The sequence below is a fragment of the Dermochelys coriacea genome, chromosome 4, assembly GCF_009764565.3.
Source record: "Dermochelys coriacea isolate rDerCor1 chromosome 4, rDerCor1.pri.v4, whole genome shotgun sequence".
NCBI lineage: Eukaryota > Metazoa > Chordata > Testudines > Dermochelyidae > Dermochelys > Dermochelys coriacea.
Window position 1 is genome coordinate 112073792 of NC_050071.1, and position 25875 is coordinate 112099666.

Genomic DNA, 25875 nt, shown 5'->3' on the forward strand with positions numbered 1-25875 from the left:
CACATGACTTAAACCGATATGGCTCTCACTTAAACTGGACTACCTAGGTGCTTAAAGTCAGGCATGTGCTTAAGTACCATACTTAACTGGTGCCCAAGTGCGTTAGATGCATTTACGTTTTATTCGTTAGCCACTAGGGCTGTGTAAATACTATATTTTTGGAAATGTTTAAATCAGGTTATATAATTGGTTGGTGTTGTATTTCATTAAACTGAGTTAATATTTAATTTCTATTATTCCTCTTTTTTTTACCGAATTAACAATTAAGACATAAAGGCCTCTGCAATAAACAAACAGACTTCTACTGCTAGTAATTTATGATCAGCTAAATGCAATTTCATATACACTAGTAAACTAACTAGCATAAAATATGCATCACATTTCTATATACCTGCTTAATTTTGTCTTTGAATCCTAGTTTACTTCCCCTGAGCTTTTTAATAATTTGATTGTGTGGGTTATGGTTATTACAATATATTATGTTTTTCACTTGTTTCACACATATCCAATAACCACCACCTTTTTCTGATTATGTTTTCTCTTTTTAATCTCATATAAAACGGATATTTCAATGAGTAGACATAATTATGCAAGGAGAATATCCATTCAAGCTTGAATTGGGAAGCCTGTGTGCACAGTAGCACAGCTACAGTTTATACTCCATTTAAACAATGTTCTTCATGGACACAAAAATTCACATTTTGATATTTTTAAAGTTCTGAAAGAAAATTCAGATAATTTATACTTTATACTGCAAGAATTCAGTGAGTGTGACAAAAGTACCTTGCACACTTATAAAGCAAATTTCATTTTAAAAATTACATGGGCTAGTTCAGTAGTCAGTGCAGTTTGGTTTTGGTTTGGTTTTTCAGTGCAGTTTGGTTTCACCATTAAAAATAAGATGATGGATTTATTTGTAAATAGTGGTGTTGTGTTTGAATGGTAGCTAGCTTTTCTAATGATATGCACACTAATAGTCATAATAAAATAAATCAATTGTACACCAGCCTGGCAGGGTGGTCACAGAGCAATGAGCTACTATATGAGGGTGAGAGTTTAGGATGGGTGGGCAAACTTTTTGGCCCAAGGGCCACATCTGGGAATGGAAATTGTATGGCAGGCCATGAATGATCACAAAAGTGGGGGTTGCGGTGTGGGAGGGGATGAGAGCTCTGGCTGGGGGTGCGGGCTCTGAAGTGAGGCAAGAAATGAGGAGTTCAGGGTGCAGGAGTGAGCTCCGGGCTGGGGTGCGGGGGGGAGGGCTCTGGGGTGGGGCTAGGGATAAGGGGTTTGGGGTGCAGGAGGATGCTCCAAGCTTGGACCGAAGGTTCAGAGGACAGGAGGGGTATCAGGACTGGGGCAGGGGATGGGGGGCAGGCTCTGGGTGGCACTTACCTCAAGCAGTTCCCAGAAGCAGCGGCATGTCCCCACTCTGGCTCCTATGAGGAGGTGCGGCCAGGCAGCTCTGCACACTACCCTGTCCGCAGATGCCACCCCTGCAGCTCCCATTGGCTACAGTTCCTGGCCAATGGGAGCGGTGGGGATGGTCTTGGGGCAGAGGCAGTGTGTGGGATCCCCCTGGCTATCCCTATGCATAGGAGCCAAAGGGGGGATATGCCACTGCTTCTGGGAGCCACGCAGAGTGGGGCAAGCCCTAGACCCAGCTCCCCGGTGGGAGTTAGAGGGCCAGATTAAAACATCTGGAGGGCCAGATGCGGCCTCCAGGCTGTAGTTTGCCCACTCCTGGTTCAGGATCTGAGTGTGGTTCTGAGCAGCAAACAGAACCCTCAGGAGTATCTTATATCTTATGGGACAAAATACAACATGGTTTTACAAAAGGTAGATCATGCCAAACCAACCTAATCTCCTTTTTTGAAAAGGTAACAGATTTTTTAGATAAAGGAAATGCAGTGGATCTAATTTACCTAGATTTCAGTAAGGCATTTGATACCGTGCCACATGGGGAATTATTAGTTAAATTGGAGAAGATGGGGATCAATATGAACATCAAAAGGTGGATAAGGAATTGGTTAAAGGGGAGACTGCAGCGGGTCCTACTGAAAGGCGAACTGTCAGGTTGGAGGGAGGTTACCAGTGGAGTTCCTCAGGGATCGGTTTTGGGACCAATCTTATTTAATCTTTTTGTTACTGACCTTGGCACAAAAAGTGGGAGTGTGCTAATAAAGTTTGCAGATGATACAAAGCTGGGAGGTATTGCCAATTCGGAGAAGGATCGGGATATTATACAGGAGGATCTGGATGACCTTGTAAACTGGAGTAATAGTAATAGGATGAAATTTAATAGTGAGAAGTGTAAGGTTATGCATCTAGGGATTAATAACAAGAATTTTAGTTATAAGTTGGGGACGCATCAATTAGAAGTAACGGAAGAGGAGAAGGACCTTGGAGTATTGGTTGATCATAGGATGACTATGAGCTGCCAATGTGATATGGCTGTGAAAAAAGATAATGCGGTTTTGGGATGCATCAGGAGAGGCATTTCTAGTAGGGATAAGGAGGTTTTAGTACCGTTATACAAGGCACTGGTGAGACCTCACCTAGAATACTGTGTGCAGTTCTGGTCTCTCATGTTTAAAAAGGATGAATTCAAGCTGGAGCAGGTACAGAGAAGGGCTACTAGGATGATCTGAGGAATGGAAAACTTGTCTTATGAAAGGAGACTTAAGGAGTTTGGCTTCTTTAGCCTAACTAAAAGAAGGTTGAGGGGAGATATGATTGCTCTCTATAAATATATCAGAGGGATAAATACAGGAGAGGGAGAGGAATTATTTCAGCTCAGCACCAATGTGGACACAAGAACAAATGGGTATAAACTGGCCACCAGGAAGTTTAGACTTGAAATCAGACGAAGGTTTTTAACCATCAGAGGAGTGAAGTTTTGGAATAGCCTTCCAAGGGAAGCAGTGGGGGCAAAAGATCTATCTGGTTTTAAGATTCTACTTGATAAGTTTATGGAGGAGATGGTATGATGGGATAATGGGATTTTGGTAAGTAATTGATCTTTAAATATTCAGGGTAAATAGGACTAATCCCCTGAGATGGGATATTAGATGGATGGGATCTGAGTTACCCAGGAAAGAATTTTCTGTAGTATCTGGCTGGTGAATCTTGCCCATATGCTCAGGATTTAGCTGATTGCCATATTTGGGGTCGGGAAGGAATTTTCCTCCAGGGCAGATTGGAGAGGCCCTGGAGATTTTTCGCCTTCCTCTGTAGCATGGGGCATGGTTGACTTGAGGGAGGCTTCTCTGCTCCTTGAAGTCTTTAAACTATGATTTAAGGACTTCAATAGCTCAGACATGGGTGAGGTTTTCCATAGGAGTGGGTGGGTGAGATTCTGTGGCCTGCGCTGTGCAGGAGGTCAGACTAGATGATCAGAGTGGTCCCTTCTGACCTTAGTATCTATGAATCTATGTTGTATTTCAATGACCCATTCCCACCCATTCAAAGAATGGCACTAACAAACTCAGTCCACCCTTCACCTCTCTATAGGAGGATTTTCTGTGATGGGGCAGATTGTTTGGGGGAAGAAATGGAAAGAGGACAGGAAATGAGGAGGAGGAAAAACAGGCATATCCTTCAGCGGCATAAAATTAATCATGAAATACCGTGCTAGGAACTGATGTAATTCAAAATGATCAATCAGAATCTCTTCCATTACTGGTTAAATCAACCTTGTGTTTTAGTGATATTAATGTTTTGACAGAAACCCAAAACATAAGGTTACTCTAAATTAAGGCTGCATATATCTCTATTAACTTTCTCTGTTGCACAGCCTCTTATCACTGTGTGATTTTTTAGGTGCAGTATATGCTGTAACACTTGGTCACTACAATGATAAACAGGAGGACATCACAACCTAATGTCTAGCAGGACAATTCATATAAGAAAACTAAATGGGTATTTTAGAATCTAGAAAGCATTAGAACTGAACCAAGTATGTCTGACTTGGGTTGGGTGCAAGCTTTATTAGGAGACCATCTCTGTAAAGCAAGCCACTTTTATTGGTCACCAGTGAGGATGCATAAGGTAAGTTTTAGTATATTTTAAAAAGAATGTATACAGTGTTAATGATCTGTTTTTGTATCACTTTCTTCCGTGCAGGAACTGTATTTTTACCTTTAATAGCATTCATTTGACATGTAAGGACAAACAGTAAAATGCCTGAGCTGCGGATTTAGGGTAAGCTTGCTAAATGTTAATTATATCATTTCTCTGATCACGTGCATACACTTAAATCCATGCACCTTTAAAGAAAAGAAAAGCAAGAAACAAAGGTAAGTGAAAATAGGCTTAAAAGACAACTGACCTTTTTCCACTTCATTCAGATTAGCAGCTTGCAGTGACAAAGACAGAAGAGACAAGAGACTTTTTACATTGTAATACAACAGCACACTAAGCTAATGCACAACTGTAGCAGCAGAGAGGTTTGCATAGCAAAGTGAAGCAAGCTTCAAATTTTTACCTACAGCAGAACAAAACAAACAAGAAAAGTAAGAAGTATGTGCTACTGCTGGCATAGAAAGAGTTGCACTGCTAGACCAAGGAGATATATGTTCTAATGACATGGTAATGAACAAGAGAAATGATTAATTTTAATTACTAATATGTACATGTAATGACCTGACACTCATTAGATTTGAGGATAAAAAATGAGATGATAATTAAGAGAGCAAGGCAAAGTTAAAGAGTGCAGGACATAATGTGAGCAACTTTACTCGTTATTCATCAGCAACTCCAGGTCTCTTCTGATCTTGTGTGCTTAAAGTGGGTTTCATAGTTACATTCTGTGATATCTTACGAATGTTTACAGTACAAAACACATACCATACTTGTCTTTGACACTGTGATGATAGTGTTAACTGCAGCACAATCTTAACTTGGCAGATATGGAATTATAACTATTAAGAAAGCCACAAGCCACATTTTTCAATTCTGTGACAACTGTTAGACAACAATTTTCAAAATGTGGCAGGAGAGATGCACACATTGACAGGTTTTGAGAAAGAATACCCTTCACAGTATTTTGAAAGTTTACCTATATAGGAAACTGCTATTTCAGAGATAATCTTGAGATCCTATCATGCCTACCATCCCAAAAAATAAACTCAAGCATGAATAATTTACATTTTAGCCAAATTCCGAACATTTTCCTTATCCTGTGTAGAAATATTAAATTGCATTTACAGACAGCCATTCACTTAAAAATATTCTGGCATGGTGCAAGTCCACATTCAGTTGCCATGCACCATTAAATCTTCAACACTGACAGATCCAAGAATTAATAGAACAGAACAAGAATCACAAGAATCTAATTGGAAAAATATAATCCAAACTACTAATTAAGTCTTAGAGAAGAAAGGAATTAAGTTTTAAAAAAGTGGTGTAATTCAGTGTAACTCCACTGAAGTCAATGGTGATCTAGGGCATATTACACCAGTTGAAGAACTGGCCCTAGATTCCTGTAACTGTTCACTTCAATTGATTTTACGGCTAGTTCTGATTAATGGAACACTATCAAAATATTTTTAAGAAATATATTTTTCTGTGTTAATGATGGTTTAGATGACTAAAATACATATAATGTGAACAAAATGATGTACACTTTTCACTGTTTATACTCTGGTTAGCTATGGCATTTTACCCAGTGAGGAAAAGTAAAACCAGAATAGTCAGTTTCACTTTTATTTATAGTCAATTTCAATTTTCAATTCTCACACATTAGAAGAATGCTGGAAGGCCTGAGTTGCAAACACTGCTGAGAAATATTTTAAATACACCTGAAACATTGTTAATAGTTTTTTTCCCTTTTAAAAAAAATTATGATACTGTTTCTATTAAGCAAGCTGTATCTCCCACAATTCTAATTCTGGACATCTGGGCTGGTCTCCTCTCTCTGCAACTTCATAGAGGTGAACCAGTCTCTGGCCAGGCCTTCTCTGCTTCCACTTGCCACCAGATGAGTTATTCCCAAACTGTGAAATTTGCATAGCCTCATTATTGACAAATATTCCAGAGATAATGAAACAACTATGTACATTAGATCAGGAAGGACTGTCCTACGGTAATGATTCCACTTAATGGCTGACCCTTGGCTCATGAGCCATCTAGGGTGCAAAGAATTCTGCTTGCAGAAAGGAAATCATTGGTAAGAAAATGTCCATTCTGCAGCCCAGCATCTCCCACAATTCTGGATGTCTGGAAAGTAGCGAGCAGTGATCAGATATAAGGAGGGTTATGAAAGAAGAGGTTGGTAGAAAAGAAGTACCCACCTTTTTATGAACTCACTCAAAGGTCCATATTATTCTAGACCACCATCTGCAGACCCTTCTGATAGAAAGTCCACCTTGTAGTGCTTAATGAAGATATTAGCTATAGACCAAGTGGTCGCTTTGCAAATTTCCAGAGTGGATGCACTTGCTCATTCCGCCATGAGGTTGCTAAGAACGTGGATTGTGCCTTGATGCCTTCTGGTATAGGAAACACTGATGATGTATAGGCTTCCACAATACATAGCCTAATCCACCTAGTGATGGAGGACTTGAAAACTCTAAGTCCCTGGCATTTTGTGTGCAAGGACATGGACTCTATATGTTTGAGATAGACTTTCAAGGCTCTTCTGATATCTAAGCTTGGATAGCTATTAAGAAACAAGTCTTAACAGATAAATAAAAGGCCAACAGTGAAGTCAAAGGCTCAAAAAGATGGCTTGCCAGTCCTCAATACCAGAGGTGGATTCCATTCTGGAAAGTGATCTGACCGCTAATCTGGCTAATTGGACTACTTGAAGGAATCTTGCTACCTGTGAATTTTCTGCCAGAGAGCCAGAGGATCCTGAGAATAAGCACACTCCTAAGAGCGGACACCTGACATATAATGGTACAGGGCTGAAGGCCTCTTTCTACGCCTTCCTGGAGGAAGTATAGCATGGTTAGGATTCCAGGATTTCCAGGATATGCATTATACTGAGCACTTGTAGAATCTGACCAGACAGAGGAGTATTTTTGTAGTCTTCTAGTCAAAAGCAATGCCTTAATGACTCTGGAGGGCAGACTGAGACCTTCTAGTGCCTCCCTTTCAATAGCCTTGCTGTTAGTTGAAGTCATTTTGAGTCTAGATGAAAAGAGGATGTCCACTCTCCACCGCTTTGTGAGAGGATGTCCACTCTCCACGGAAGCTGGTGTGGGAGTTACAGTTAAATGAGGTCTGAGAATCAAGGTCTCCTTGGCCAATGAGGAATTATAAGAATTACCATTGCCTGTTCTCATTTTATTTTCTGGACCACCTTCCTCAGCAGTGGGAAGGATGGAAATGCACATACTAGACCCTGCAGCCAACTATGCAACAGGACATCTGTCCCGATGGTTTAAGGGTCTGCCTCCCTTGTGAAGTATATTGATCTCTTTGTACTCCTAGAATTCGTGAATGAGTTGGTTGAAGAGAAGCCAAATGTCTGAACAATAAGTTTGAAGTGCTGAGATCCCTCTAGGCTTTCCCCCGGACCTCAATTTCACTGTTTTCCCTTGGAGAATCTATTGTCCCTTTGATGTTACCTGAGTGAGGATGAGGGGCAAAAGGAGTGCCTCTGTCTGAAAGCCAGTCTAAACTCTCTTCTGGGGATACTTAGTGAGGAAGGGAAAGATTGTTTGGATTTTGCCACAGTCAGACACCACCTTCTCCAGATTTTCTCCAAAAAGGAGAGAGTATGTAAATTTGGCAGTGCAAAGAACTAGCTTAGAGTATCAACTGTCTGCAGATGGAGACATAGATAGTGTTTGGCTCTGAACTAGAGGCCATGGCATGGGCTGAGAAGTTCATTGCATCCACTGAGGTGTCAGCTACAAATGCTGCTGCTTGGGAGACTTGCTTTAAAATGAAACCAAATTCAGGACGATCTCTGTCCGTAAGGGCTTTGGGATCTTGCAAAGAAGGTAGCTGCTAGGACGCTCAGAGAGTGGTGGAGGAGGCTTCTAAGTCCTTTTTGAGAATGGCCTCCATCTTTCTATCCGTAGGATCCTTGGGGTAAAACGCCCCTTCAGAGGGGCTAATCATCCCAGGGGAGGGACGCTACAGAGCCATCAATAGACCCATTAGGTTGTTGAATGTTTTAGAGCCTGAGGTTGCTCTTGTTAATGTGCTTGTCCTTATCAAGCTTATTCCATTCCTCTAAGGAAGAATGAAGAAGTATTGCTGCCTCGGGGAAGGCTTTTGAGACAAGAATTTTACTCTAAGGCTTACTCTGATGAGACTGTTCAGGTTGGATTTGAACCATGGAAAAGCCTTGATGCATGTAGCTTTACATTTCTTAAAAAAAGCCCACGAAAAATCTTTGCTCTATTTTCCCCCCGATTCCTGTTTGGATTCAGAGCCAGACCGCTCACCTTCCCCAGTGGAGGAGCGGAAAGAGGATAAGGAGGAAAAGAAGACATAGGACTCATATTTCTTGTTTTTGTGTGTGATTTTTTCCTTGTTTTTTGCCTGTTTACATTTTTTAACTTGTTTAGCTTGTTTCAGGAGTGTAATAGCTCTGCTGTGGCTTTGGTGACGTTTTTTGCAGCTAGCCTTCCTTAGGGTCTGAAACCCTCACAAGAAGTTTGATTCAGAATCCTCCCCAGCTGAGTACCATACCCCAGCAGGATGGTGGGACTTCTTGTCCAACCTCTCCTGGTTGGCTTGTGAGAGAAGGAGTTTAATTAGAGGTCCTGCTTCTTTCTCCAGGGCACTCAGAACTCACTTTTAGATGGGGCAGGGGCGGGGGTGGGAGAGGAGGACTTTTGGCACTACAAGCCTCCCCACTTTGTTCTGCAAGAGTTCCCTGGGACTTACCCCCAAGTTGAGCAGTCAAGGTCCTCATCACTTTTGGAGCCTCACCCTGCTGGGATGCCTGGTCCATTTTCCCCCATTGGAGTGCCGATCTGCCTGTCCAACTGGTAGCCCAACGACCTAACAGATTTAGAGTCGGTTGTCTGAGTACAGACTAGGCACAACTTACTGTCTGACAAGCCTGAAAAAGCTGCCTCACAGACAGAGCAGTGCTTCAGTTTGACCCAATGTTTTCTTGGCTGTTCTGTTTTGCCTGTACAGGGGAAGAAGAGCCAGCAGGAAGATACTGAAGTAGAGATTCAGGGAAGGTTAAATCCCTGAGGGGCTAACCAACTAAGGGAGGAGGAGGAATGCGGCAAGGAAGAGCACTGCTCCCCACTGCCCAAAAAGGAAGCATGGCCAGAGAGTGCAATGCCAAATACTGATCTGCCTCTGTGAAGCTGCAGAGAGAAGAGAGCAACCCAGATATCCAGAAGTGTGGGAGACAATGGACTGCAGTATGTAGAGATTGCTACATGTGAAATTTACAAAGTTCTTCATGCAGATTGAGTTACTTACACTGAGATTTAGTTACTTACCTTTGAATCAGGCAGAGAACAAAATATCATAAAAACAGTTTGTGACCTTTAACCAATTGTAACATTGTTTTATACTCTGTACACTAGTGTTTCCCCATTCTCAGATCTTGACATGGTTTGTTAGCTGTACAAAGTTATAATTATAACATGATAGCCTTATTTATTTATTTATTTCAGACTGCAGGGTCAGTTAAGGCAGGATGTGAAGTCATTGTACACTGGGTGAAATCACAGTAGCTCATTTTATGGTGTATAGAGTTATATACACCAGGCAAATCTGGCCATATATATTTAGAAAGTATTTTCATGGGGGAGTGGGGGAAGGGAGGGACAGGATGAGGAAAACCTGAGAGGTATTGAAGTATTTTAAAATCTTGACCATAATCTCTAAAGACCATACAATTAATAGTACAGAACTTATAAAACTGTTTGGCCTTATTTTCAGAGACGTTGAAAACCTACAGTTCCCACTGACTACAATGACATCAACAGGAATTGTGAACACACAGTACATCTCTGAAAACAGAGTTAATTGTTTTTAAGAGTTCAAGTTATTTTCTCCTTTAAACTAGCCTTAAAGCAACAACAAAACCAAATCAAAGTTTTGATTTAGAGAAACCAGGATGAAGTTTTCTTCTTAGAGCCATTCTGTCCAAGGACAGAATGCTGCCCTCCACAGAAATGTAATTACCTGACATTTCCCCAAGGACAAGTCAGCTTTTTTGTTTTGTTTTTAAAGTTACAATACTGTTTTCTGGTGTTTTGCCACCAGACTAAAAAACAAACAACTGCAAGAGCAAATTAAAATAAAAACACATTACCAAGATTTCTCACTTCCCAATTTCTTACGTTACATTTCCCTAACCATGTATACACAGAGACACTTAAAAAGCAAAGCAGGACAAAAACTGTATAAAATATGCTTAATAATTTTATGCCATTACATAATTAATTCTAAAGATGTTCATAAAATAGTTATGGCCCTGTGATGTTCGTGTCTCAGCAGACAGGACTGGAGTAGTCTAACCTATCTGGAGAAAAGACAGTCTGAGACAAAAGCCATAAAACAAAAACAAACCAAAACTCTGGTAACATACTATGAAGTTACTAGGGCTAAAAGCTCATGCACATGAGGTCTTATCCTTTTCCGTGGATACACAAAAGCTCAAAAGAGTTAATGCAGAAAATGGTTGGCTAATGACACCTAGCGCTATACTTCCATCTCTTCCAATCTGCTTGTGCAGTGGAATGACTTACCTAGTGGCTAATGGAGATTTTGAAATTGCTGACAGCTAGCCGGCTGAGACTCAGCTCACATAAAATTGATATAAGGATTACAGGAAAAATGCCAGACATTATATATGCACCTTTATTTGGGCTGGGGTTTGGCTACCGTTTGTTTCTAAGACTTACAGCTAGGGATTCTCTTGAATCATCAGTTGCTCCTAGATATACTGATAGTAGCATATGGCAAAAGAGTGTTCTGTCATTTGTACTTAACAGAACATTGTGTCCTTTTCTTTTAGACATGGACCTCACCATACTTATTCATACCTTTCCTATTTTAGTTATTGTAATTCACTCTGCATGGAGCTATACCACCAAATCATTTGGAAATTGCAGATAGTGTATGAATGCAGTTAAATAACTTGTAAGTGGTATTCCTTGTACAAAACACATTTCCCTGAGTTCTGTGACCTGCGCATGTTGTCAATTGATTTCCAGGGTGCAGATTTAAGGTTTTGGCTTTAAGTTTTAAAACCTAAAGGTATGGGCACTTAGTGGGGGTGTGGTATTCAAGTTAATATTGCCCTGGCTTAAACAGAAGAATGTTGGTGGTTGTGTTCTTGGTGAGGACCTTTGTTTCTGGAATTCACTTCCCTCTTTGGCCATCCACCAGAGCCCAGATTTAGTGCTTTTTACAGCATGCTGGAAAACTCACCTGTTTTCTCATGTATTTTCTTAGGGGCAGGGAGACCAACTGGGATTATGGGATAGGATGATCGAGTGGAGTTTATTCTGGTGCCAGGACAGTTCTTTAAATACTTTGTGTGTTTGATTATGAGTTATGTATTTAAGCTATATATGCACTTAGCAATTTACTGACACACACTGATTGCATCTTAATAAATAAAATATCCTGCTTCTTGTTCTCTAAAGTTCCTGATTGTCAGGACTTCCAACTTCCATTCCCACTTTCCAGTGGAGGCCACACTGTCTATAAGAGTAACTACAGCAATAAAACTGGAGTAACCCCCCTTTATATGAGAAAGGAATGAGGTATACCTGACCTCCAACTGACACTGGCAGGTAAACAACTACAAGAAAAAAATGACTGGGGAGCACATGTGTGCATGTGCACGCACACTGGGGCTGAGAACAGAGGGAGATAGATTATATTCCCTTATCACCACTATGCTTTAGTGTAGAGGGAGGTCTTGCCACAACCACTGTTCTGTTCTGGCAAGCTGTGAGCCCTCTGCTCAGTTAATATTTTGTGGCAGTGGAGGAAGGAAACCATAAGGGTTGATCTTAGATCTGTACAGCTCCTACTTTTTTCCTTGATTGTCCTCCACTGGGTTTAGCTGGACCTTAGTGCTGGTGAAGACAATTTTATCTTTTAAATTAAAATAAAATGTGCATGATTTTTAACTTTCAAAATGTTATTTGTTAATTTAAAAAAATCAATGAATGAACATCAAGAGTGCATTGGTGCAGTGTGTTGTGTTGTTTGGTGTGTGTTTTTTGTTTGTAATTATACATTTGACCAAATAAACCACATAAAAGAGTCACAGGGTGAAATCCTGACCCCACAGTAGTCAATGGCAAAACTTCCATTGACCTCAGTGAGCCAGGATTCAACCACAAACTTTAAAGCATAATACTATTAATTTACAATCAGTGTTAAATTGCCTGCATTTTCTCTCATATTCCTACCAGTATATTCAGGTGGGCAAAGGCAAGTGTAGTTGTTAATTCCATCTACACAGGTAGAATTATTTTCACAATCATTATCTTCGCAGTCATCAACATTCACTTCACAGTTTTCGCCTTCAAATCCATCTGCACAAGTGCACCTGTAATACAGAAAATATACTTGCTTATGATGAATCAGACAACTAAACACATAATTATAACATTAGTTATTAAGCTCTATATCATTTGTAAGAGTTCTTAAGTTTTTTTAATTTGATAACACTGCCAGTATTTTTCAGAAAATAATTTTAATTAAATATAGACCTATTCCTTGCATTTCAAAACTAAATGTTTTCTTCCCCATTTATGTTCTTTTATTGAATGCAGGCTACCTTTATATTATAGGACTACTTACGTGTGCTGATCTCTAAAACTGATTTTTTAAAACATACAAAATATCACCAAAGAGTTATAATATATTAATACATACAAGGCCTTTATCTTGGAAAAATTATGCATATGCTTAACTTTACTCATGTAAATGTTTGCAGGAGCAGAGTCTAATATGCAATATACATGAATGTAATATAATGATAATTTATTTATTATGTAAAGACTGTAAACTCTTCCAGGCAGAGATTGTACCTTCATTTATGCATGTTTTCACAGCATGTAGCATATTAAAAACAAATAATAAATAAAAATATAGTATTTATATCTCTCTATATATATACTTGACACATATTTTGATATAATTCAATGTATCTATTATATTTATATTGCAACCATAACTGTGATTATGTTGTTAATTGGAGTTTTGAAAATGCACAAAATATTAAAAAAGAAGAAAGATAGGTCAAATTATGAGGTTTCAAACTGTGACTGTGTCCATTTAGATTCGTATTAAAACATGACTATGGCATGATATTAAAATGTATAGAGTTAATTTTTAATTGGAAAGAGTCTAATCTTGAAACAGAATTTGGATATATAAATAAGGATAATTTCTTAATGAATTGCAGAATAAAGAGTGTTTCTTTTTAAAGTGGCATTTCTAACAAGCTTGAGGAGTAGATTAGCATTCTAATGTGAAATTATTAGTCATTTAATAAAGAACTATATTTCATAATTCATGAAGTACATCTGGAGTAATTGTACTGTGAGATTAAATAACAAGATTAAAAATGCTCAGAGCATGTTTATCTACTGGCATAGTGGTTTGGAATGAATCATTAATTTTCTATTTCACTGGGATTTACAACTTATCATTTACATGCTGTCTGTTGAAGTAATACACATAATAACAGCTGAATTGTGAGACTTTTTCAGCAGGGATCTAGCTAGCTATTAATTAACATAATGGAGTCAATACTATGTTGTCTTGCCCTGATATGCCTTGACTAATCACATTTTTTTAAACAGTTTTAAAGCACTTTAAGCTTTCTGAGGACAGAATTTTTTCCTAATACTCCAGAACCCCTGAAAGACTACTGCTGTGGTTTTGTGTTTATCAACATCCTCATTACTCTCTAGGAGCCAAAGATTAACAGCCAAAAGATTTTAATTTTCCTTAACAAGCAGTTCAATCTCAGTAGACTTTTCTTTTGTTTTTATTGATTTAAAAAACCCCTACCAAAATCCATCCTTTTCTCCTTCTTTTAAATGGCAAGTTCCACCATGTTGGCAAGGGTTACTGATGCAGGCATGAATTGGAATATCACAGTCCTGGCCCTGCAGACAGAACAACAAAATAAAAGATAAAATAAAACAAAAAAAGACTGGTGGAAGTGAGCCAAAAGAGACTTCTTTTCATGAGTGGGGTGAACGATGAAGCTTATATTTTCCTCAACTCTCTTATCACCACCCAGTACATACCTTGAAACCATATGGGCAGGTACATCTGTAGAAGTCAACAGGATCGTTGTTACAAGTGCCATCATTTTTACATGGATTTGATAAGCAGGGACTACATTTGGCAAGTACATTAACATCCACAGGCCCTTAAATGAAATACAAATTTGATAGTCAGAAACTAACATCTCTCATCATTTATTGATTTTTGACAATATACTTGTGTTAATTTGCTTATTTTCTACTTATCCAGGTATTTCTGCATATTCCACATGCAGGGCTAGTCTTAACACTTTTTTTTTTTAAATCAAGACTGAAAACATTTGGCCTTCATCCTTCATTTTCCAACAGTAAGGGAAAAAAAATCCACTGTACTATTTCATCCTCCTCTCTCCTCAAGTCTAAAAATAAATAAATCATTTGCATCTACCATCCTCACCCCCTACTGTGTTCTGATGGAAATGAACAACACAGTCTCCGTTCATTTGGCTCTGAAAACCAGAATGTCACAGTTTTCAGGCTTGTCCTTAGTGGTGTTACAGAAAACAGTGTTTTGTGCTGTTTTTCATTTTGTTTTTTGTTTTAAATCATATCAACTGTCCACCTGGAGGATCTATGGGCTAGCTCAGCAAGTGAAATTATCACCGGTTGCATGAGCACAGAGGTATCATGGGACTACAGTACAGAGGTCAGTCATAGAATGATGTTACCACCTTACCCTCCATGAAGCCTCCAAGTAAACATCCCTCTATTCTAACCCTCCTCTACAGAAAGCCATGTCTATGTGCAACTTGAGATTGTGGATAATCATGCATGTGGTGAGCCTACAAGCAATGTCACTGCACTGCCACCACATGCATACACCTACTGACTCAGATTGGGGCTGGTGTCCATGCTTCTGTTCACTTTCCCTGCAATACAGGTGAGCACTGTTTGTTAGTTTGTGTATTCAAGTCCTCACCCTAATTGATTGCGGCAACAGAATTGAGCAACTAATACTTATGAAGTCTGAGGTTTTGTAATGTCAATCAGCCAAGAACTTTGTTGTGTACTCCCCATAATATTAAAATACTTCACAGTTGCCCTTTTTGAATTTTTGGAGCGTCTGCAAAAATGTACCTTTTCTTGTAACTTTTTTTGTTTGGAAAAAATTTCATTTAAATTGGGCAGAAATTATTTAACCAATTAACTGGGAGCCTGAAAATTTCAAAACACATTTTCCCCATGGTTCATTTTCTTGTTACGAGTTGGGTTGACTGGATTTTTGTTACATGTCTGAAGTCGCACGCTATTTCTTCATGACATCCAATTAGCAGAGCTTAACCTATGGTTTGTCTTCGTAGGCCTGTGTGGGAGATGGGACCAAAAGAGAACAGAATGGCAACTGAGTCTGTCATTTATTAAGAATGCCTGATAAGTGTAGTCAACCACTGGCCCACTCTCCTCACTATCCAAGTTAACAACAGTAGGTAAAGAAGAGGCTGTCACAGAGTCTACATGAGGTGAGGAGGACTGCATGGGGATGGAGAGCCATGGGGGCCCTCCATGTTTTGATGTTAATCTAAACTAAACATCAACACTTTTGAGGTTCCTGTGTTATTAAGTTTATATGCTGTTCAATCCTAAGGCTGGTTTACTGCATTATTTTATGTGTTTTCCTATGGAAAGATTGGATTACTGTGTGCTCTTGAACTCACAAAAAGAAAAGGAGTACTTGTGGCACCTTAGAGACTAACAAATTTATTTGAGCATAAGCTTTCGTGAGCTACAGGTCATCCGATGAAGTGAGCTGTAGCTCACGAAAGCTTATGCTCAAGTAAATTTGTTAGTCTCTAAGGTGCCACAAGTACTCCTTTTCTTTTTGCGAATACAGACTAATATGGCTGCTACTCTGAAACCTGCTCTTGAACTGTAAATAGTTATTATGAAACAGAAGTTTATAACAAGGAGTATTGTTTAATAAGCAGTTTTATAAATGGGCAAGCTGGTTCAGTGCTTGTATGTGTAATTTTGCGATTGTAAAGTTGAGGCTTGCATATCTTATTTCCTTTGTAATCCTACACAAAGGGTAAAAAAAAAATTAAAGCTGAAAATTATAAGAATATTGTGTTATTCTGAAAGTCATAAATAAGCAGAGGAAAGCTGAAAATTGTAAAATACTCTACATCTCAATAGGGTAGGAAGCCAAAAACACCTTGTTTTTTCCTATCACTTTAGTCAGCTGAGGGATAGTTATATTCAGCTGCTTTGTTATATGTAAAAAGTAATCTTTTCTTGCTTGGGTGTAGCAACCTGAAAAAGAAACTTTTTTTTTTAAATTTCCTGAAACATCAGTGGTGCCTTGCAATAAAGAAGGCCAGCTGACATGTGACTGCTCCTTCCCAATATTATTTTACACAACTTTCATTTGCTAATCTTCAACCTGTTGCTATTTGCAATAAACATCCTGCATAAATAACTTCCATTGAGTAATGCCATGGCTACACATTGAAACTATTGGGAAGAGACACTGGCTGGGGTCCAGGCCAGGAGAGTTGTTTAAATCTGCCTACTGGTGCAGGACCTTCTGGCATGTGATATGGAAGCCTTCTACCCTTGGTGTAGATTGGTTACCCAGATGCAGAGGTGAACACACATCTTTGTGGGTGCTCTTGGGCTAGGTCAACACTAAAGGAAAATTTGGTGGGCACAAAATCACCTAAAATGGAAAGAGACTTTTCATGTGAAAAAAAAATCTAATATCAACAATAGCTTTGCCAGCGAATCAAAGACACTTCACAGATGACTTTGGGCATAAGACTGGATAATTTTATCATTTAAAATAGAACACTGGAAGGCTGTTTGTACCAAATAGTAAATACATTACAAATCATACTCCTTGCTTTTCTTGCCAACCTGTGTGATAATCAAACATTTTATTTTGGGAGTTAAATAGGGAGGGATTTTGTTATAGTGAAGAAAACATTTATGGAAAGGAGCTGAAAAGCTATGCCATCATAAAGATATTGTAGAGTGTTCTAGCATAGAAGAAGCTGACAAAAGTTTACTTTCAAAACTGCTGGCATTGGTGTGCTTCTGTGCCAGAGCTAGTACGAAAATGTAAAGAAATAAAAATGCACTAAGCTACAGTAAGGAGGTAGTGTTTATTAATAGAGACACAAACTGTATATGGATCACTGACCATTCTTGTGTCATCACCTTATTTCAAACAAGAAGTGTAAAACTAATTAAAGTTCCTGTTAAAGAGACAAACAACAGAGCTATGCAAGTTGAAACAAGTGCCATGAAATTATCTTAAAGATCCTGCCTGAATGAATGTCAAAAGACTCAATGGTTAAATCAAGTAAATATGGAGAAAGTGGGATGTACTAAAAAAAAGCAATTGGTAACTTATGACACTGTGCTGTAACCCTTAATCTTGACTTCCTCATCTCTGCTGTATATCCCACATATCGGACACACTCTCCTTTCCTGCTTATGTAACAAAATCTTACTGTCAAAAATTTTGCTTATCTTAAAATTTAAAAAAAAAGGTATCTATAGTTTTGATTCTCCTCTGAAGTTCTTTGAGCTAAAAATCTAAATGGAAATCCTGTGAGAAGAGGCAGTTTTGGGAGGTTTCTGGTTATCTGTAGTGTTGGATCAGAAATATCAAAACAGCAACGAAGGCCATTAAGTGTCACAGTGTGGGAAAAAGAAGAAATATCATTTTTTAATTATCTCAAGAAGTGTTTTGAGCTTTTGGTGAAATTTCTGTCAGCTCGTTTTATGTAAGTCAGTTGACCCTATCCTAATTAGACAGAATCCAACATTCTAATTTTCCTTGTATAATGTGAATTCAGCTCAAAGGATAGAAACGCCATGTGAGTAAAAAAAGTAAATAAAATCTCATTTACAGAAGGCCTATTACAAATCAAAGCCAGTTGTCACCTCTAAGGCCACATCTAGAGGTCCTGCTCCTATTCCTGCTTATTCAATAGGAGCAAAAACAGATGCTACACTTTTTTTTTTTAATATATATCCTCCTGTTCTCATCCTTTATGCTGTTCTCAGTTTCCTCTCTCTACTGCTCCTTTCATTTTGGGTACATTTTCAAAAGTGCTTAACTGATTTAGGAGCCTAAGGCCTTGTCTACACAGCAGGGAAATGCACTCTATGGGGGTCTGATTTCTAAAATACACTGTTGTGCGTTAACTGTTCCATACAGACCATGCTGGTTTGAAACAGTATTATGTTAAAGCACACTGGAGAAACTTTGGTGAACACCAGCAGGATTTACACAGACCAAGTAATTCACAACATATTAGTGTGCTTTATAAATCACACCCCTCATAGAATGCATTACCCCACCCTATGGACAAGCCCTAACTTACAATTTCAAAAGTGACTTCGACCCGTAGAAGCCTAAGTCCCAATGAGACAGTAATTAAAGCTGTGCCTGATTTTGCGTTATAAATACTTATTTCAAACTGAAAAATTTGATTCACCTTTTTAAAGCTATAGGGTTACAAAAAAGAAGGAAAAGTTTCAGATACTTTTAATTCAACTCTTGCTCAAAAAACTGTTTTGAAAAATATTTTGTGCCCATATTAAATCTTAATATAAACATAAGCTAACTCTTTAGAGTTTCTTTGTGTGTAGATATAAATGGAAATAAAACAAAGGTTAATTAAGATAAATAATGTGAATGTCTTGGACAAGACCTACAGAGAAAGAAAGGATAGCTCTTTCTACAATCTGTTGCTTAGCTGACATGGTTTAAATAGTTCTCAAATGTTTGTTTACTTTGTAAACCATAACAGCAGTAAAGGGGTAGCTCTAGGACCCAATTCTTATTTGCACTATACCGTTTCACACCCCTCTGCAAGTGTAAAGGGGGCTTCATGTAAAGAAGAATCAGGCCTATAGGCTACTGCTCAGTATTGTACATTATATAAAAGTCCACAGTATGTGTATATATTTCACTTACCAAGTAAATCTGTTAAATACCAAGGGGTTTTGTATAATGTAGAAACCGAGCATGTAAGATACATACAGTCTATATGACACTTTTTAAAGGAAAAATAATATAAACAAAACCAAGATTAGCTCACAAAGAAATGTGTTGGAAGAGGATACCAAGATTATTTATATAGTTATATTGTACAGCATATAACAAAGAATCACCCATAAATTCATCCAAGAAAAGAGCGGGGGAAAACAAACAGTAAACATGCATGTTTTAGGAAAGGAGTCTGCTTGAAGTACATGTAGGGAAGGTCAGAAGGTCTAGTCTTAACCAGATAACCCATTCAAGGGCTATTTACAACCTTACCTGGTGTGAGAAAACCACAAGGCCCTGGAATCTCTAGAAGCAGGGCATGGATTTTGAAAAGCCAAAAGTAAAAGATTGAGAGTCTGTTAGAGGTATGTATAAAAATAAAAACTAGAAAAAAATCCTAGGGAAAAAATAGACTAAGGAAAAATGTAATCAGGAGAGGTCCCTATAACTTCAAAAATAATTCACCAGCTTCCAAAGATTCATTTATGTGAATGTTTACCACTCAGAAGGAATTTTCACTGGAAGAGTTGTTTTCCATTGGATAGTAACTAGCTGTTACATAAGCCAACCTCAACAATACATTTTGCTTTCAATAGCAACCCAAATACTGATAAAAAGGAATTATCTGCAATTCTTGTTCTCTGAATACATACGTTATAACAGATTACCATTCTTGGGTCTGTGCACCTACATGTGACCAAAGCAGAATCCCCAAACTTCCAAGTTCCAAATTCTTGGTTCCAGCAGGGACATCTTGTACAGCACAATGATCCTCCCAATGTCCCTGCTGCCAGATGCATTCTATGCAGAAGGATAAATTACTTATGTATGAATGGAAAAAAAAAACCCTGAATAATAAAGACAAAATGTGTTACAGGGCCTTCAACTCACTGCGGAGGGTGGTGATGACTGGTGATCTGTTATCATGTGCATCTTCACAGAATGGCTACTGCAGGCAAGTAATTCTTTCTTCTTTAAAGACACCCATCATAACAGATCCCCACTCCTGAGAGATAAAGCAGCTACAGAAAATTTTCTATGAAATAAATACACCTGCAGGGGGTGAAGAAAGGAAAAGCTGCAATAGGGAACAGAAGAAACACAAGCAAGAAGCACATACCTTGAACAGTAACACTAAAAGATGAATAGATCTAGATATATAATGAGTGAGTGTGTGAGAGAAGACACTCCATACATTTTAAAGTATTTCTATTTTAAGCAAAGATTATTAAAAAACCTGCCAAAATTAACTGTAAGAGGGGGAGAAAAAGATCCGCCCCCATACCCTACCCCTTTACACAAAGCCTGGAAAAAGTGTTTGTAGTACTAGTAGTACACCACATCTCATATCCTGTCTAGTTATAAGCATATCAGAAATAATGCTTAGCAAATGTGTACAGAGAAATCCAAGTGGATGGTTTCCAAATCTCCTAGTCAGAACTAGATGATTTGTTTGTGGCAGCAGATTTGTCTCATAAGGAACCGGCCTTGACATGACTTTAGAGCAATAGTCATGTCAGACTAGAACAATAGTTATCTTAGGGACAGCAAAGCCTAATGAATTAGTGTAAAACTCAACACAAACAGGTTAGATTTCTAATGTCTATAATTTACTAAAAGCCTAGTGACCTTCCAACACCCAACTTGTGGAGAAGAGCCTCATTGAGGTGAGCATGCTGGAAAATGGAAAAAGAAAAACATCCTGATGATCAACTAAGGTAGAATTCTATAACTATTTTAGGAAAGGATGTAGGATGCATCTTTGGCACCACCATGTCTTTGAAGAATTTGCTAAGAGGTGAATCAGTCAATAGAGCTTGGAGCTCACTCAGTCTGTAAGCTTAAGTCACTACCACAAGAAAATAGCCTTGCATGGAAAAAACTGAGTTCACATTTATCAAGCATCTCAGGAGAAGTTATCAATTTAGGCAGGATCACTTTAATAATCCCATATTTATGATTCTTTTTATTGGGTGTTCCAAAGTATTTAACTTTAAGAATCTAGAGACAAGGGGGAGCAGCAAAAGTGCTCTACACGTTTAAAAGGTTTAAGAAAAGGAAAGAAAAGAAGTGCGGAAAGAAAGACCAATATGTAAAATAACAGAAGGCCTTTTTTCACATAAGGGCCAAGAATTAGGATAACCTAAGACCTTAGAGACCACAAACAAGACTGAACTGTTACATGGATAACAACAACATCCAGAGTGATAACAGTTAATGTGAACAAAAAGAGTATTGGGGAGGAGATAAAACCTTAAAACTATCTCTTTACTCTAAACTATTAGGGAATAGGATAAGACCATCATGGAGGGAAACTACCCCACATTTCTGTGCCGTGCGGTTTCTTGCACCTCCCTCTGAAGCATCTGGTACTGGCCACTGCTGGAGACAGGATACTGGGTCTAATCCAGTCTGGCAGTTCCTATGATGCAGCACAAATTGCAAGGCTCATAGACCTAATAATCATGGAAATGTTTACAAGTTTTGCTGGAAATATTGAGAATAAAGCATCAGAGATTAGTGAAACTATATTCTTTGACAAATAAGGTAAGAGTTGTAACAGTGTTTGAGACAGGTAACAATGTAGTGGGCCCTATAGAAAGCCCATTTATCTTGAATTCAGCATTTCAACTGTGAACCAGAGAAGCTTCTTCTACAACTTTTGTCAGAAAGGAACTGGAAATTGGAACACTTACAAGAATTTATGCTGCATAGGTTGAGATGCTCTTTGCTGGAACCAATGGCTACAGAACTTTGAGTATGAGGAGTATCCACCTTGGTCCTGCCCATGACAAAGGACCCAACAGTAAAGACATTATGACGAATATCTTTAGAAAGTATGGGGATTATTCTATCATTTCACATTTCAACTAGTCCACTGTAAAATTTCAGAATTGACTGTCACATCAGAAGAAACATAAAACAGTACCTTGGCAAGTAAATTTTTTAGATGGAGTTGTGAGAAGTAGTTTATCTGCCATTTCTCCAGGACCAGCACAACGTGCAATACCAGGTTCTTTGTATTCTGACTTTACCCAGTCGGACAACCATTGCATGTTACAATCACAGTACAGAGGATTTGCTCCAATAGCACTGGGGGGAAAAAAAATAACAGTTTTATGTGTTTGCTTTGTATAACAAAAACAAATCTATGATCAGCAGAAAACTCCTGGAAGCTAAATGCGCTACATGGATTACCTGGATCTTGGCTTTGAAACTAGGACTCAGCAACAAACTTTGCCAGAATGCTAGCCATTGTTCTCAGTTACATTAATATGGATTTTGGAGAACTGATGCTAATGAGCTCAGTATCACCCTTTGTACTTAAATGTATTTGAGTTTAACAAAGAGCGTCTGAAGCTGTGGAAGAAATTTTGTAATGGGAAGTTAAGTTAGCCAGAGGATGAAGTAAAACCCTTGCACTCCAGTGGCTCTTCAACTGGGGCTTAAGGCCACCCTGCAAAAAATGGGGGAAACCATTAAAAGAAATATACTTCCCTCTTCTAGTTCATGGCTGCATGCCCTGCATAAATCATTTGCTTTTACCTTTCTCCCCACAAAACTGCAATTTATTATTTTCTCTTTGGAGCTCTGCCAATGAATATAGACCCATGGTTACTGATCTCATCAGAGATCTCCTCTTCATTATTATGTAAGGAGATTCCCCGAGCAAGCTCAGTGCTTATAGCATCGGTAGCAGTCAGTAGAGGCAGGCCTAAAAGACCTGCTCCTGGGGAAGGACAGAACTCTGCCATTAACAATCTGAAGTAATGCAACATTTTTAGCAAGTTCCATTGAATCATTATCCCCTCAGTTGGCCCTATAGAAAACCCATTTATCTTGAATTCAGCTGGATGTAACTGTTAACATTTTAATTTTTGTAATAAAGAAATTTGAGCACATTTTATTGTTTAAAATATTTTAAAAGAGTTTCTGAATTACTCAATTTATGAAGTGTCGTCTTTAACAGTCAAGGTTTTCCTAGCAGAGAGCACAAATGTTCTTACAACTCGCTTAGGCAGGAGCACACTGTTTTGTGGCTAATGGAGAGGATATATACAGTGTGTGACTTTATAACAGTAGTGTATCCATGTATTACATGTATCCATGTAAAACCCAGTGTATTCCCACTGTACTGCTATGAAATGAAGCTATGTCACTGATTTAAAGAAATAAGTCTGCCATGCATTGAGCATTTCAATAGGCAGTCCTGGAAATGCCTTCAGTATTCCACTGCCCTTGAGACTGTTCAACATCCTGACCTCACACCACTGGGCCTTCTGAGAAAGTAAGAGGATCCCAGGAAAAATGATCAGAGAATGGCTTTAATACCATGAACAGAATGAAGATTGCAGAAATGCTTCTCATTCTGCCTGACCAAGCAGGAAGGACTTCTGTGATTTACCCTGCTGAACCCACTCACTTAGTCAGGCATGGGGAGCAGTGTAAAAAAAAAAATAGATCCAGTTCTATAGATGCTTTTATTCTCCTTACTCCCATGTTACACATATGAGAGGTATTACCCCTCCCTACTTTTGTTCCAGAGAAAAAGAGGAAATGGTTCTCCACCTATGAGAGAGGGAAAATGCGCTCTGCCTTCTCAAGAGAAAGGTGATGCTTCCAGCTTCAGACTGAGGGAGAGAAAAAGAACAAGAGGAAGAACATGATAGAACCTACTTAAAACCCAGGGAAAAAATAGCTGGAGTGCATAAAGCAGTCACTTACCTAAAACCCGGGAAAAAAGTAGCTGGAGTGCATAAAGCAGTCACCTCTCCAAAAAAGCAGAGGTATGCTCTGTCTGCTGACACAGTGACATGATGCTATGTCACCACGAGATGGCACAAAAATGCCAGCAGGTAGAGCTGAGATGAGAGGAATTACTCTACTTAAAAATCAAAATATAGGCAAGCCTAACATGATTGCCAATACAACAAGCAAAGAACTTTTTTATGGGGGCCGGGGTAAAGAGAGGGTCAAACTTATTTGATCATACATGTTTTTAAAATGCTTCCAAAGAGCATGACCAAAGATACTTATGGCTGCCATCTTGGAATCATGGAAGGGGAAGACAAAAGCTCAGAGGGTTAAAATACAAGAGAAAGCAGCCACTTTGTCATTTTATTTTGCATGTACACAAGAAATTCCTTTCACTCTTCTTTCATAACTTCCATCTCCTACTCCCTTTCCAGTTCCCCGTGCCAGTTTCATCTGTCTTCATGCACGTGTCATCCTGATAGCAGCATTTGAATGAATTGTAAATAAGGATGACATCAAAATTAATCAGTACCCTTTCAAATTTCTGTGACATTCCCAGAGGCTGAATACATCTGAGCACAAAGCTGAACCATTACTTGCTTACAGCAAAACAAAAACAGATGATTCCACATATAAAGACACTTAAAAACTGCATCTGTTCAGCAATGTCAAACTCAGGTATGTTTGTACACTTGTATGCAGTAATATACTCTCTCCTCTCTTGCAAGGATCAGATTCAGTATTTTCCTCTAAACTCCAACGGTTCTAATTCACCTTTGCTCTTTGTAGCACACAGAAAACTGAGCAAAATAGCCAGAAGTTACTCTAGAAAAAAGTCTTTCCATGAAATGCTGAGGTCCACATACATGTAAGTAAAAATATATAACTGAATACTCACAGATGTGATAATGCTGAAAGATCATTAAAAGCTCCTTCAGGAACAACAGAAATATCATTGCCATGTAAAGACCTAAGGAAAAGAAAATAACCAAAATAGGTATTTTTTCTGAGGAAGCACAAGTGAACTTGCCTTTTGTTATTTTTCAACTATAGATGCATGGACTTCAGCAGTTTAACTTTGCAAGCTTGTGATTTTACAAACTTGATTCAGTTTCACATTTAATTTCAGTTCCTGTGCATTTGCAGCCTTCCCACCTGCCTGCCTGCCTCTCAGGTTTTTGTTCTGAATTCGGACTAAAAATTTAAACGGTTTTATTTTTTAATTAAAAAATAAAACTTGCTCAAGATGCAGATCAACTATTAATATTGCAGTACTCAGTGGGTTCAGAGCAGGGAAAAGAAGAGAAAGTGATTTTTTATTAACTTTTCAGCAGCTCAACTAGCATTTCACTGATTGTGTTTGTGCTCTTTATTTGATTTTTGCAACACACTTGCAACATAGGTTCATGAAAACCAATTGTGAATCTGTAACTGATATTAATATAATCATAAAATGAAATTCTTTATTGATGAAAAACACAGGGGTGGTTCAGTCATACCTGGGGCAGATGTACCCAAAAGGGTTCTCCCTTCCTATCTATATAAACTTTCATTCACACATATAGCTACACATACCTAGGCTTATGATTAAAATTGTATGAGATGTTTTTATAAAACATGAAATAAAAAACAAAATCCAGCAGCTAACTAAAGCCCTCTATACACACTACAAAAATAACTATAGGTTTGAAACATCTAGTTCAACCATGTTATAACATGGTTTTTAACTTGCCAGCGAGGACAGAAAAAACAACCAACCAACATATAACTAGGGCTTTCTAAAAAGGGTAAGTCGTGCAGGAAAATTTAAATTTTTTCAACAAACTGTAAACTGAAAAAAAAAAAAACCCTCTGCCCATCCTTTTCCCAGTGGAATAACTGCAAATTTTT

At 38.4% G+C, this 25875-nt stretch overlaps 1 protein-coding gene across 1 annotated transcript in view; it reads right to left on the bottom strand.

Annotated features, from left to right (window-relative positions):
• The window catches only part of SLIT2 (slit guidance ligand 2), a 194954-nt gene that overhangs the window by 47375 nt on the left and 121704 nt on the right, over positions 1-25875 (bottom strand). Inside the window, exons 21-26 of the mRNA XM_043514071.1 lie at positions 24884-24955; positions 22160-22323; positions 14214-14338; positions 13972-14069; positions 12360-12499; positions 4331-4357 (exon numbers count right to left, since the gene is read on the bottom strand). Coding sequence (XP_043370006.1) covers positions 4331-4357; positions 12360-12499; positions 13972-14069; positions 14214-14338; positions 22160-22323; positions 24884-24955 — 626 coding nt within the window. The remainder of the gene's footprint in view (positions 1-4330; positions 4358-12359; positions 12500-13971; positions 14070-14213; positions 14339-22159; positions 22324-24883; positions 24956-25875) is intronic.